This window comes from Lissotriton vulgaris, chromosome 1_2 (assembly GCF_964263255.1).
Source record: "Lissotriton vulgaris chromosome 1_2, aLisVul1.2, whole genome shotgun sequence".
Taxonomy (NCBI): Eukaryota; Metazoa; Chordata; class Amphibia; order Caudata; family Salamandridae; genus Lissotriton; species Lissotriton vulgaris.
Window position 1 is genome coordinate 180,909,952 of NC_141686.1, and position 14,385 is coordinate 180,924,336.

The 14,385-nt window shown below is 45.7% G+C and overlaps 1 protein-coding gene across 1 annotated transcript in view; it reads left to right on the forward strand.

Moving 5' to 3' along the window:
* LOC147734843 (olfactory receptor 13G1-like) overlaps positions 1-14,385 on the forward strand; it is a 42,291-nt gene that overhangs the window by 4,637 nt on the left and 23,269 nt on the right. Inside the window, exon 2 of the mRNA XM_086952504.1 lies at positions 520-591. Within this exon, the coding sequence (XP_086808630.1) occupies positions 520-591 (72 nt within the window). The remainder of the gene's footprint in view (positions 1-519; positions 592-14,385) is intronic.

Consider the following 14,385-nt stretch of genomic DNA (forward strand, 5'->3'; position numbering starts at 1 on the left):
GGCTGACGACCCTGCCCCTCACTCTGAAAGGAAAGGAGAAACCAGGAAAACAAAGTGCTCAAGGAACACCCAGAACTGGGTCAGACTGGGGTCAGGGCCCACTCGCACAAAGAGAACAAAGACTTTTAGAGGTATAAGTACAGGACCCCGGACAACAGAAAATTAGATCATCCTGGAACCAAGAAGAAACCTCTGCTAAGGAGAAAGCTAAAACTGAAGAAGGAAGATTGTCCATCTGTTGCTATGCTGGATTGCCCTGCTGTTGCTTTGATGCCAAGGAGAGGGGAAGGACTTTGCTCTGTGCTGTGTCCCCTTGCTTAAAGGAATCTATAAGGGCCTGAGAAGAGCTGGCTCCCTGTTCTGATCGCGCATCGTTACCCTGGAGATTGTCGCAGCCCCTACGAGATCGGCGCATCGTGCCTTTTGCGAGAACAAACTTCCTACGGACCCTACGCACCGGAATCCATACAAGTGGCCTTCCTCCCTCTACAGACCAGATTGCCGCATCACCTCCCCAAGGTCTCAGAAGCAACGCATCGCTTGTTTTCCACCGCACCAGCTTCTGCTTTTGGAACTTGGTCGCATCTAAAGGTACTGTTGGCTAAACGTGACGCAACTGTGAACTTTTCACGCAACTGTGGATTATTTTTATTGCAATATTAAGAACTCTTTCGCAACCATATTCTTGAACTGTGTATGTTGGATTTTTGGCGTTTTAGTCTTGTGTGGTTTAGATTACATACCTTTATTTTTATAAACTGTTGTGGAGTCAGTTTGTGGTGTTTTCACTATGTTACTGTGAGTGTTGGTACAAATACTTTACACATTGCCTCCTGATTAGCCTTGACTGCTCGTGACAAGCTACCTAGAGGGTGAGCAGGGGTTATCTCAGAGGGTTTCCTCCTTACCCTGACTAGAAGCAAGGGTCCCTATTTGGACAGTGGTACCTACCTCTGCCAACTAGAGACCCCCAGTTCTAACAACAGGGTAAAGGGTTTAGGGCCATATGCAGGTAATCTCTATTTACCGATTCTTAAATACCGAATTTTACCGATTCTGTATTTAAGAATTGGTAAATAGTATGTAGGCAAAAATTCGACAAATTTTTGTTATTCGGTAATATTCGATAATACGGAATCGGTATTTACTGACTCGGTAATTCCCATTCATTCCTATGGGCCTCCAGGCCCATAGGAATGAATGGGAATTACCGAATCGGTAAATACAGATTCTGTATTAGGGGGAACATATTCAAGGGTGGCAGGGTGTCACATTGACACTCTGCTGCACCCCTGAATCTTGCATGTGTGCACATGTGGCACATGGCACTGAGAAAAAAGCAAAAAATTGTTTTTTCAAAGGTATTCGGTATATCCGACCGACTTATAGTTTGTGGTAAATAACGAATCCTTAAGGCTAAACTGCACTCACTTGAGTGCTACCTACATAGGCTTTAGGAATTGGTAATTTACTGATTCCTCAAAATAAGGAATCAGTATTTTACCGATCCCCTAAAATAACAAATTGGTAAATTGCTGAATCCTTATTTGCACCCTCCTACATCTCAAATCCCTAAATACCGGTCGGTAATGGTGAAATTTACAGAATTTCTCCATTACCGACCGCTATTTGGCTACCTACATATGGCCCTCAGTGCCTTGTTGGTGCCCTGGGAAAAAGGTACTGAGAAGGCCAAGTAGTTATGGGCTCTAGTAAGGGGATTGATCTCACCTGTGCTATCGATAACGGAGAGATGGCTCCTGTCTCCTGTGGTGCTGGATAACGATTGGAGTGCCGGCCACCAAGTGTAATAACAAGAGAGGGGCGGGAAAAACCTAGCATGCTGATGTAGGCGCTAGGCCCGTACTATCCTTGGCGGAAACAGGAAGTGAGTAAAGCTGATGGGTATCATCAACAATGAAGAGGGCCCCAGTACCAAGTCACGTAGAGCGTGCTAGTAAAAACAACTAGACCGCTCACCTGCTCCGAGTGAAAGAAGCTAAGTAGATGGATGTGAATAGTTACTACCGACAGAATTCGGTGCACACAAAGGTGCAGATTGGGATAGGGGGTGCAAAGTACAGTAACAACACATAGAAAGGAATAAAGAATAAAAGGATATTATAACATTTATATACACCTCACATAACGTGTGCACAGGACTTTTGTTGTAAGTACCAAGTAGGCCCTTGCAGAGGCTGTTTGGGGTCTCCTCTGACATTGTAGCACCATTTCATCACTGTTGCTTTTCACCTAAATATCCACCGTTACCAGTTAAGGCGCCATACTTCCTGCTTACGTGAAAACCCTTAACAGAACCCACCGTCTCTTAGAGAGGTGTCTAGGGCTGAATCTCTGCTTGAAAATAGGTTTGCACTCTTGCTGGGGCCTGAAGATAATGATTGACAGTCGGTTAAAAATGTTGGGCCTGGGAGTCCAAGGCCCACGCACTCGTTAGGTAGTGCGCCATACCCTTTCTCAGGTCTGACTCGTCCTTCTCCTCTTTAAAAGTATTGTCTTGGAATATAGCAGGATTGAAATCTAAAAGGGATGACGTTAAGTGGCTGGAAATCTTCAGGGAAAGCCACACAGTTTCCTTAAAGCAAACGTGGGACAGGTACATTTCTTTTTTATGGAAGTGTATTCTTCTTTTTTGCATGGAGGTCTTAAAGTGTGATACAAATTTTTGTTCCTATTTTTGTTCATATTTGTTATGTTGCTTGGTTTGCACAACCTTTTACTGTGTTTCCCTTTCCAACATTTTCCCATCATGTTGTTACTGTGAGTGTGTTCCTGTTCGCATTCAGCAGTAGTGCTGTGCTCCATTTTTGAATGTGGACATGCCCCATGGCAGTCCAAAGTCTGCACCCAGTAGGCATTAATTAAGAGACAATGGTGATTGGCATACTTACATTTGGCATGGGGCGTCTTTCCCATCATAGCCTTTTGAGACATAGTGGTGTTAGCAATAGTATTGAAATGCTTTTCTTGTGAGTGTTGAGGTGGCTCGATTTACCTTCTGTACCATGGCCAAGGATTTGAGTAAGCCAATGAGTCGACATGCTGATTTAGATGAGAGTGAATTGTCAAAGATAAAGCTACACACATTTCTGTCCTAATCTATTCAAAGCGCTGCATTATCTCTTAAATCAGTGACCTCTGGCATATGTAAATTAGTACCCAAGGCTATTTCTTTTTAAGTTTAATAAGCTTTATTTAACCATAAACAAGTCAATAACATACATTGAAGGCCTAAAAAAGAATAATGTGTAGAATATCTTGCGAACAAAGTAAAGTAGGCACAATAATCATAGTAGAAAGCTGTTTACATTTTGGGAAAATAAGGGGAAGGAAATAGGGGGAAAGGGAAAAAAGACAGGGAATAAGATATAATACCAATAATAACTCTTAAATACATGTCAATGCCATGTATATAAAAATATACATGGCATTAAAAAAGAACAAATATAAAAGAACAAATAAATTGTTGTGTAAAAATTTCATCAAATATTCAGAAGAAGAGAGAAGATAGAACAAAGAGGAAGGAATTCAATTCAAGGGCGTTTTCAGAACGATAATGAGAAACATTATTGAATGAAACCTTATTAAAATATGTAGTTAATGGTAACCAAAAAACATCTCTTTTTACATTTGTATTGCTTTGAGAGGCATAAGCCACATCCAACCTATGATATTGACAACAGTATTCCACCATAGCGTAATAGAAAGTTTGGTTAAACATTTCCAATTAATCGTAATTTGTTGAAATGCTAAAGCCAATAAAAGATCAAACAAACCTCGCTCATAGAAGGGCAAAGGAATGGATTCTGACAAACTTCCCACAAAGAATATTAGACAATGGTATGCGAATCTCAAAAATGTTAAATAAACAAGCCCAGATTTGTGTTCACAAAGAAATAACCGGGGGACAGGAGAAAAAGTGATGTGAAACATCTGCGGATGGAAAGTCAAAGGACCAATATTTCTTTTCATCTATCTGTGTGAAATTAACTATAGAGATGGGAGTGAGGTAAAGTCTGTGATATAGAAAAAACATAGATTGAGTGGTGGAAGCGGATCTTGCGATCTTAAGTGACCAACCCCAAGTCTTATTCCATATATCAGTGTTCCAGTAAAAATCTAAGTCCGATTCCCAAGCAAGTTCCACTTTAGTTTTGTCTCTCTCCAGATTCATGATATAAAATAATTTATAGATTAACGAGGCTTTCGCATTTGATGCTAATATTTGAAGAAGTGAGTCCTGAGTGATAGGAGTTTCATCTAAAGGAAGGGAATAAAAAATGCTCAGGAGTAGCTCCATTAGTGTGGAAAATGTATGCAAAAAGGAGCACTTAATATAGCTTGAAAATCCAGAAAAGAAGAAGGAGAAGTACAGTCAAATAAATCTGTAACCCAGGTAATTCCCTTTACTCTCCATGATGACCAGTACAGAGGTATATTATTAATAGTTATAAGACGATTATGCCACAAAGGAGAATGTAAAAAAGCATTTCTAGTTATTAATTTCGGCTGTGTGTTTAAATAATGGAAGGGATGTGAGGGTATATTGGCAGTGAAAGAAAGAACTTCCAGGGTCGAGAAAGGAGTACACAAATAGCATTCAATATTGACCCAAAGAGGAGTGAAGGGAGAGGATTCTGTGAGAAGCCAATGAGAAACTTGTTTTAAAGTGAAAGCTTTATGATAAAATCGAAAATCTGGAAAGTTTACCCCAGCCACAAGTCTCGGTTTTCTAAGATGAAATAAAGACATTCTGGATTTTTTGTTTTTCCATAGAAATTTGGAAAGAAGAGAGTCAATCTTTTTAAAAAGGTATCGGGATACATGAAAGAATCATTGAAAAGTAATATAATAAAATAGGAGCAATCATCGTCTTAATGGAGTCCAAACGACCCCACCAAGAGAAAAAGAGGGGATCCCAGGATAAGAAAAGTTTGGAAATACGATCTAGAGCTATATTCATGTTCAATGTAACCGAATCAGTAATAGACTTAGAAAACCAAATATCAAGATATTTGATCTTAGAACTATTCCAATGGAAGCCAGTCGATTTAAATTGTTGTTTAAGACAACATTTTGTGATTGATAGAACTTCAGTTTTATCAGAGTTAATCTTATAACCTGATACTGCTGAGAAATCAGAGATTTCATGTAATAATGAAGCAATAGAAAGGTCTGGATCAGAAATAAAAAGTAAAATATCATCAGCATAATTTCAGATGATATGGCCGAGATACCCGCCACCCCCTCTCAACACAATCCCCAAAGGAGGGAAACCGGAAACAGTTCTTGAGTTTTTTGGAAGTGGGATGGAGTGACCATCCCGGCCGTATTTATTAAAACAAAAATTAAAACATTAAACGTTTCATGTTATGTACAATTTCATTACCATATTGCGATGTTTGGCTAACCTTAACAGATTCTCTAATACAGAGGTTCTCCTAGCCGAACTAGCATCCTACAAAACATTTCTTGACATATTGAAATTGTACAACCTAACGTTTAAGGGCCAACGGCAAGGTCATAACCGGTGTCAAGATCCCTAACCAGACTTACCCCTCCCACTTGGGCTGGGCGACAGCACGGAGGCGTACCTCAAGTGCAACTATTACCAATTTCCCTTGACTTGACGGGGGCACCTAAAGACTCGACGCCAGTTAAAGGTCGTTCGAATACTCGTGTGAGGTATCTAGAAGGTACCGTAGACCTTATCCCAACCCCACACAACTTACCGCATCTGCCGTCGCAGATGTCACTGGCCCCGGGAAATTCCCCAGGAGGGGGCTGTAACCCCTCCTACAAAGGAAGGGGCCTTGACCGCCTTTCCTTTACTTCCGGCGACCCATCCTTAGAAGGGACCGCCTCCCCATTGAGGGGCCAATGGCCACCTCTCCCGAGCGCTCCCATCCGTGTTGGGTGACGCCCACTCATAGGGATCTACTAATTAGTGCTCAACGATCATGACCTTACCGCCTACCAAATAAATACGACAGTGCTAACTAAAACTCAGAATACATTGGCCACTATGACCGAAAGGGCATGCATAAAATTCAACACTAAATCTGAATCTCTTTAACGGTAAAACGTACTCAAACAGACCATTCTTTATTAACTCAATATCAACATGATACTCCAACCTGGAAACGAGAACACAAGCAAAATTAATCAACTTTATTACAAACAACTGGCTGTCTTCAGGGGCTGGTGGGTGGGTCAAAATTGGCTCTTCGTTCTGTCCCGAGCTCACGTGCAGCGAGGAGGTGCAGCTTCAGAGCACAAGAACAAGAGGCTGTCTTCTGGTCTTGCGTCCCTTTTTATCCGTCTTCAGGGCGGGCGTATACCCGCCCCTGCCTGCCCCGAGGGCGTGGCTGGCTGCGTCAGTGTCTAGGCCAGCCCACTCTAGGGCGGGAACAGGCGCGCCCCGGCTACGCCGCTTCGGGCATACCAGCCGAGACGCGCCTCCCGCCCAAAAATGGCTTCCCGGGGGGATCGAGGCACTCAGTCATACGTTCGGGGGGACCAAGTTGGTCGCCCCTTTCCATATGGCCGAGATACCCGCCACCCCCTCTCAACACAATCCCCAAAGGAGGGAAACCGGAAACAGTTCTTGAGTTTTTTGGAAGTGGGATGGAGTGACCATCCCGGCCGTATTTATTAAAACAAAAATTAAAACATTAAACGTTTCATGTTATGTACAATTTCATTACCATATTGCGATGTTTGGCTAACCTTAACAGATTCTCTAATACAGAGGTTCTCCTAGCCGAACTAGCATCCTACAAAACATTTCTTGACATATTGAAATTGTACAACCTAACGTTTAAGGGCCAACGGCAAGGTCATAACCGGTGTCAAGATCCCTAACCAGACTTACCCCTCCCACTTGGGCTGGGCGACAGCACGGAGGCGTACCTCAAGTGCAACTATTACCAATTTCCCTTGACTTGACGGGGGCACCTAAAGACTCGACGCCAGTTAAAGGTCGTTCGAATACTCGTGTGAGGTATCTAGAAGGTACCGTAGACCTTATCCCAACCCCACACAACTTACCGCATCTGCCGTCGCAGATGTCACTGGCCCCGGGAAATTCCCCAGGAGGGGGCTGTAACCCCTCCTACAAAGGAAGGGGCCTTGACCGCCTTTCCTTTACTTCCGGCGACCCATCCTTAGAAGGGACCGCCTCCCCATTGAGGGGCCAATGGCCACCTCTCCCGAGCGCTCCCATCTGTGTTGGGTGACGCCCACTCATAGGGATCTACTAATTAGTGCTCACCGATCATGACCTTACCGCCACAGGCCCGGATAGTTGACCGGCTATCCGGGCCCCCCACAAAACTCCTAGCTAAAGGTCATGTTTCAACGTTTTTAACCATGCTAAGAAGTCTCCTATGAGTAACTCATTTCCCACCCGAGACAAATGCACACCATCCCCTAGATACATACTGTCATCATTAATACAACCGTGCGAGATAGAATGCAATGTCCTGGAACGAAACAACCTACTCACTTTGTTATTAAGTTTTCTAACAGAATGGTTCAAAGCAGGGATCGAAACAGCCCCCCGCCACACTTTTCGTGGGATCATATGAGACCACGCAATTATGCACCCCGGAACTTCCCTCGCCAACCAACTTACAGTGGAAAGGATTGCCTCCAGGAGAAGTCGTCTACCGGTGGTGACCAAATCATTGCCCCCTAAATGTACTATGACTATAGACGGCGGTGACCTCGTCCGCCCTAACAAACCCTCAAAGAATGCCTGAAACTGGTCAATACAGAGACCGCCCCTTCCGTAGAAGGACATTCTGTACCCGTATTCCCCAGCTACGTGAATCATGTCACCTGCTTCGAATACGTCTGCGGCACGCCTCACGTATGAGTGGCCCACGACCCACACCTCCTTTCTCACAGCCGGTGATGTCTGACCGCTGGCCTGGTGTTGGGTCGACTGCATAGTCCGCCCCGCCTCGAAGGCTTGCGTAACTGAAAACCAAACAAAAGACAAGAAGCGTGAGTACATTATTACAGCTTCACAACATGTGCAACCGCACATACCTCTTATAACAATTGGAGGACCAACGCCCCACTCGTTTTACTTGTTCCACATTCAGACCCCTGGCTGTAGCTTCAGTGGCAGCCCCTATCCGAAAGGAATGGGTCCCAAACTCACCCGGGTCCAAGCCCGCTGCGGTAATTGACATCGCGAGCACCCGCTGCAACTGAAACTTCGTCAGTGGGGTGGCGTCCGCGTGTCTCAACAATGTCCCTCCCCATGATGCCACCCTTCGTGCTAGGTAATCTTCTAAACACTTCACCGGACACATGGAGGACCCTGGAATCCTGCGAATGACTATGCAGTCTCCCACCCCACCTTGATCGGTTTTTGACTTGACAAAGGATACAGTCATCGTCTCACCCCTGATCTGAACATGTTCCCGGCACAAACCCCCCACCACATCCTGTTTGTTCCTTGCCACCAGCTCACTTATCCTCATCGCCCCGTGAAATGCAAGCGTAAAAGCAGCTCGGAACAAACAGGCCTCGAACTGAGACGAGCATGTGGCGTGGAGTGTGGCCAGCAACTGGGCCAACCTATCCAGACCTATCGGGCGCCTCTCATCTACTCTGCGACCCTCAAGGCGTTGCCACCCACGTAGCGCTTTCTGTACCACGAAAGACGCTGTCGGGTCCTGGATATTATGGGCCCTGGCAACAAAGGAAATGGCAGCACGATGCCTCTGGGCTGTAGCCACCGACTTCCCCAGCCCTACGCAAGGACATCAGAAAATGTACTACCCAATCCTCGTGCCCCCAAAGCCCCCCTCTCTCAGTCCCCAAAAAGGCTAAATAGGCCCGAAACGCCCCTTCGTATGCCTTCCTCATTCTTGGTGCTAGACTCTCTCCCACGAGGTAACGAAGTTCGGGGCACCGAGAGACCAGAGAGCTTCGGGAAAGGGTGCCGGCTCTGGGTCCGCCGAGGGAAGGAAACCCGAGAAAGCCTGTATTTGAAAACGAGACAGTGCATCAGCCGCCTGATTCATCACCCCTGGGACATATTTCGCTCTGAATACCACGTTCAGTTGCATACATAGTAAGACAATTTCTTTAAGCAGCCTTAAAATCATTTTACAACGTGCTGCCTGACTATTGATGCATTCTACAACGGTCATATTGTCAGACCAAAATATGACAGAGTGATTTTTGAATCCATCGGGCCAGGTTCTGAGGGCCACCAAAATGGGAAACAGTTCAAGGAAAGCAATATTACTCGTCAGCCCCTCTTCATGCCACCATGTTGGCCACCTTTGTGCCGACCATTTTGTGCCGAAGATGGCGCCAAAGCCCATGCTTCCCGCTGAATCCGTCCATAACCAAGCTCTTTAGAGGACAAGGCTGGTTTTTTCCAGACGACTCGACCATTGAAATCCGCCAAAAATGCTAACCAAATACGCATATCTTGGCGGACCTCAGCCGATAGTCTTGTGCGATGATGACCCTCCTTTAGGCCGACCATCGCCTGGGCAATCGAACGGGAAAAGGGGCGGGCCATTGGGATCACCCTTAGGGCAAAATTCAACTTCCCCACCAATTGCTGCAATTGATGCAGCGTAACTTTAGATGCAGTAATACACATTTGCAGGGCTGCCCTGAATTTCGACACTTTGGCAGCTGGTAAACGAAAACAACCTTCACTAGAGTCCAACTCGATCCCGAGAAACTCGAGGCAAGTCGTGGGACCCACAGTTTTACCTGGTGCCAATGGCACGCCAAATTGATTCATTAAAACACAAAATTCAGTCAAGGCCCGGGCACATTCATCATCCCCAGCGGCCCCAAGGAACAGAAAGTCATCGAGGTAATGCATCACATTTCGAAAACCCGTTTTCTTCGTGTAAACCCATTGTAGAAAACTACTGAATTTCTCAAAATATGCACAAGATATAGAGCACCCCATCGGCATACACCTATCCATGTAATACGAACCTTGAAACATGAATCCCAAAAGACGTTGGTCTTCCGGGTATACCGGGAGCAAACGGAACGCTGACTCGATATCTGATTTCGCCATCAGCGCCCCGGGCCCCAGGCGATTCAAAATGGCTACGGCCTCATCGAATGATGCGTACCGCACCGAACATATCTCTGGATCAATTGCGTCGTTTACAGAAAGGCCATGAGGAGCTGATAAATTGTGAATCAATCGAAACTCACCTGGGTCCTTCTTGGGGACCACCCCTAAAGGAGAACAGACAAAATTCTGTACCGGGGGAACACTAAACGGGCCGGCAACCCGACCTCGGGTAACCTCTTTCCGGATCTTATTGTGTACTACAGTCGTATGCTGTAAGACGGAAAGCTGGTTTTTGCACGTCCCGACACCCTGAAAGTCCCCCACCGGGATGCGGAAACCATATGAAAAACCGTTTCGTAGCACCCCAGCAGAAGTACGATCTGGGTATTCGCTGAGCCAGGGAATCATCGCCAGGGTATCAATCGGGGTTGGTAAAGGCGCCCCTCGGACTATATTAGACCTGTTTGGCGCCTCCTCTACCCCCATTTTCACCCGATTTGGCTCTGCACGAGGACTCAGGATGGGGTGCCCCACAACCACTACATTCGTGTTTGAATTTACAAGATCCCGGGGGCCTAGTACATTTACTTTTGTTGAAATTGAAACAGAAACCCCTCTTCCCTGTATTGCCGGCGGGTCTCGGATAATCGTCTGTACCCGTACCCGACCGAAAGGGCGTCCCCCCATTTTGGCGGGAGGACTCACCAACAGTACTCCCCACCAACGGCACTTTCAACATCCCCGACTCTTTCATTTTATTCCATGTCAAAGAATCGTAACAGTCCCAGGTTAAACTTTTGTTATGCTCCATCGCTTTCCTGAAAAGGTTGTCATAACAGAACCATTGGTTACCTTGGTGCGATGTCGAGTACCCCATAATTCGTGACTGATATACTGGAAATTCAGGGAGCAATTCAGGCCTACGTTCACCCAAAATTGACGTAAAAACTCCCCAAGCATTACCCCAGTTACCAATATTCTCATTCACTTTAAAGGCGGCCATTTTGGCGCGCCAAACACTCGGATGCATCAGATCCTTTTGACCCTTAACAGTTTCGACCTCATAATGATCAACGAGCAGGGAGAAAATGTTTACGTATTCCCCCGCCCAAATCTTTTCCTTTATTGCCAAAGGAACATGTTGCCCCAATTTTTCTCTACGAGAGGGTGTTGACTCATCCCTTGCGATCGGCAATGGCCGCTTACCTGTACCGGACGCTACTTCCGCCCCTCGTGGCTTGACTATCACCGCATCCGGCGCGGGCACCTTGGCTGTATCACGTTTCTCGCGCAACTGTTTCATTAGTGCTTGCGCTTCGGCAGCCGTGGCGCCCTCGCTACTGTCCCCCAACCACGCTGCTAACTGTGCCGCCAACTCGGGAGGCATATCCTCTGCGGATGTCGGGGTGACTACGACCGGAATCGGATTCCCTTCCTGTGGTACCGGGGCCGGTACCGGGGCTGGCGGCTCGAGCGGGGAACAGGGAACCGGGACGTCTCCCCCGACCGGCCCCCTTCTCGGCCTCTTAGGCCTCCCTCCGGCCGGTGGACGCCCCGATCCCTCCTCACCGTCTCGCCCCGCCAACTGCTTCTTTATCTCGGACATTTCTTTCATGAGAACCCGAACCATCTGGTCAGTCGACATTCTCTTCGCGCCTTTCTTGGGCATTCTCCAAACGAAGTATCTAGAAGACAAAAAGAAAGATTAAAACGCTCAAAATTGGCTCTTCGTTCTGTCCCGAGCTCACGTGCAGCGAGGAGGTGCAGCTTCAGAGCACAAGAACAAGAGGCTGTCTTCTGGTCTTGCGTCCCTTTTTATCCGTCTTCAGGGCGGGCGTATACCCGCCCCTGCCTGCCCCGAGGGCGTGGCTGGCTGCGTCAGTGTCTAGGCCAGCCCACTCTAGGGCGGGAACAGGCGCGCCCCGGCTACGCCGCTTCGGGCATACCAGCCGAGACGCGCCTCCCGCCCAAAAATGGCTTCCCGGGGGGATCGAGGCACTCAGTCATACGTTCGGGGGGACCAAGTTGGTCGCCCCTTTCCATGATCTCTATATGGAAACCCAAAAATAGAAGGATTTTGACGAATACTGGAAAGGAAAGGTTTAAGAGAATGAATGAATGAATGAAATGAAAAAGGATTTATAAAGCTCATGGCTTCCCGGGAGCGTCCCAGCGCTGGAGTACAGAGGCTAGCTGAGGGGGTCTGGGGGGGGCAAAGGGTGATATTATGGATCTTGTGGGAACAGGTGCGTCTTCAGGAGTTTACGAAATTTCAGGTAGATCGGTTCGGATCGAAGACTGATCGGAAGGGAGTTCCACAGGGTTGCAGCAGTGACCGAAAAGCGGCGCCCTCCCGTTCGGGCCTTCCTAACTCTTTGAACAGTGGCCAGGTTACCACGTTAGGAGCGCAGGGTCCTGGTGGCTTTGTAGGGATAGAGCATATTTCCAAGGATAGGGGGCCCTTTGCCCTGAAGGGATCTATGGGTGATACATAGGGCCTTAAATTGGATCCTTTCCCGGACAGGCAACCAGTGGAGGGCCTTGAGTGCTGGAACAAACAAAAGGGGGGATAGTGGACATTTCTGCCTAACACCTCGATGAAGCAAAAAATACTGCAAGATTTGACAGCTGACAATGGTAGTAGCAGAAGGGGTAATGTAGAGGAGAGAGATAAGAGAAAGGAATTTAGTGCCAAAACCATGCCATCGGAGAGATTTAAACAAAAAGGACCAATCCACCCTATCGAAGGCTTTTTCTGTGTCAATGGAAATAGCCGCAAGAGGAAAAGATAAAGAAGGAGCCCTGTTTAGAACATTAAAAAATAAATGAGAATTATCAGAAGTGAGTCTACCTTTAACAAATCCACATTGTTCGTGCCTTTTAAATGGGGGAGGAAGGATTCCAAGCGCATTGCTAAAAGTTTAGCAAAAATCTTATAATCAACATTTACCAATGAGATGGGATGGTAATTTTTGCAACATTTGGGATCTTTGCCTTCCTTATGAATGAGAAAGATAGAGGCATCTAAAAAGGTACCACTTGCTGCACCTGCAGAGCAGACATGTTGGAATAGATTAAAAAAGTTTGGATAATAACAAATTGGAGAAGTGGAGATAAAATTCTACAGAAAAACCGTCGGGCTCTGGGGATTTATTTTTCTTTAAAGAATTCAAGGAGGAGGAGACTTCCTGCAGTGAGAGATCTTTATCTAGAGAAGCAAAATCTAGATCAGAGGAGGAGTAAGGAGAAGGAATAGAACTAATATATTCATTAATATGGGAGTCGGTGGGAGGTGATTCAGGGGTGTGTATAAAAACTATAACATTTTGTAAATTAAGCTAATAAATCTTTGTCTGTGAAGAGAAGTATGCCATCAGTAGATTGAATGGACTCAATGAATGTTTCCTCTTTTCTAGATTTGTAATAGTTAGCAAGAAGGGAGTCAACTTTATCACAGCCACAATGGTATCTAGCGCTACTATAGGAGCATAGTGAAGGAAGCGTTATCAGTAGAAATGTTATTAAATTCCATCCTAGCTTTGATAAGTTGCTGCAAACTAGACTCTAATGAAGAGGTATAGAATTGATGTTCTAAATGTTTAATGGAAGATAATAGAGCTTTATGTTTATTGAAGGACAGTCTAATTTTCTTGGAAACAAAATCTATAATAAACCCGCTAGCGGTAGCTTTAAAGCTATCCCATACCACAACAGGAGACATGGAAGTATCTTCATTAATAGAGTAGAATTCATCAGCAAAGGTGGTGAAAGAAGAGGAGAATTTTGGATCCTGTAAAAGATAATTATTAAACTTCCACCGAGACATTTTAGAGTGAGGAGGAAGTAAATCGAAGTCAGGATTCACTGGAGCATGGTCTGAAATCAGCATGGGCTCAATCAAGGAGGAAACAAGGTTTTGGGCTAAGGATTTAGAAAGAAATATATAGTTAATCCGGAATAAGGATCCATTGGGAGGGGAGAAAAAGGAAAATTCTGGGTCTCCAGGCATCGTCTAATTGAGTCTGTGTGATAGTGTTACGTAATTGTTTGTGAGTTTTTGAGGAACAAAATGTACCTGGGATTTGCGATCAATAAAAGGGTCTAATACCTGATTGCAATCACCTCCAAGTATAAAAAACTTATCTTTATGATGAAAAAACTTATCTGTGACAGTAGGCCAAAAAGAGGAATCTGGTTGAGTTGGACCATAGAGGTTAAAAACAGTGGGAAGGATGTTGTTAGTTAATAATTTGACGAGAATCCATCTACCGTCGGAGTCAATATCTTGTGCA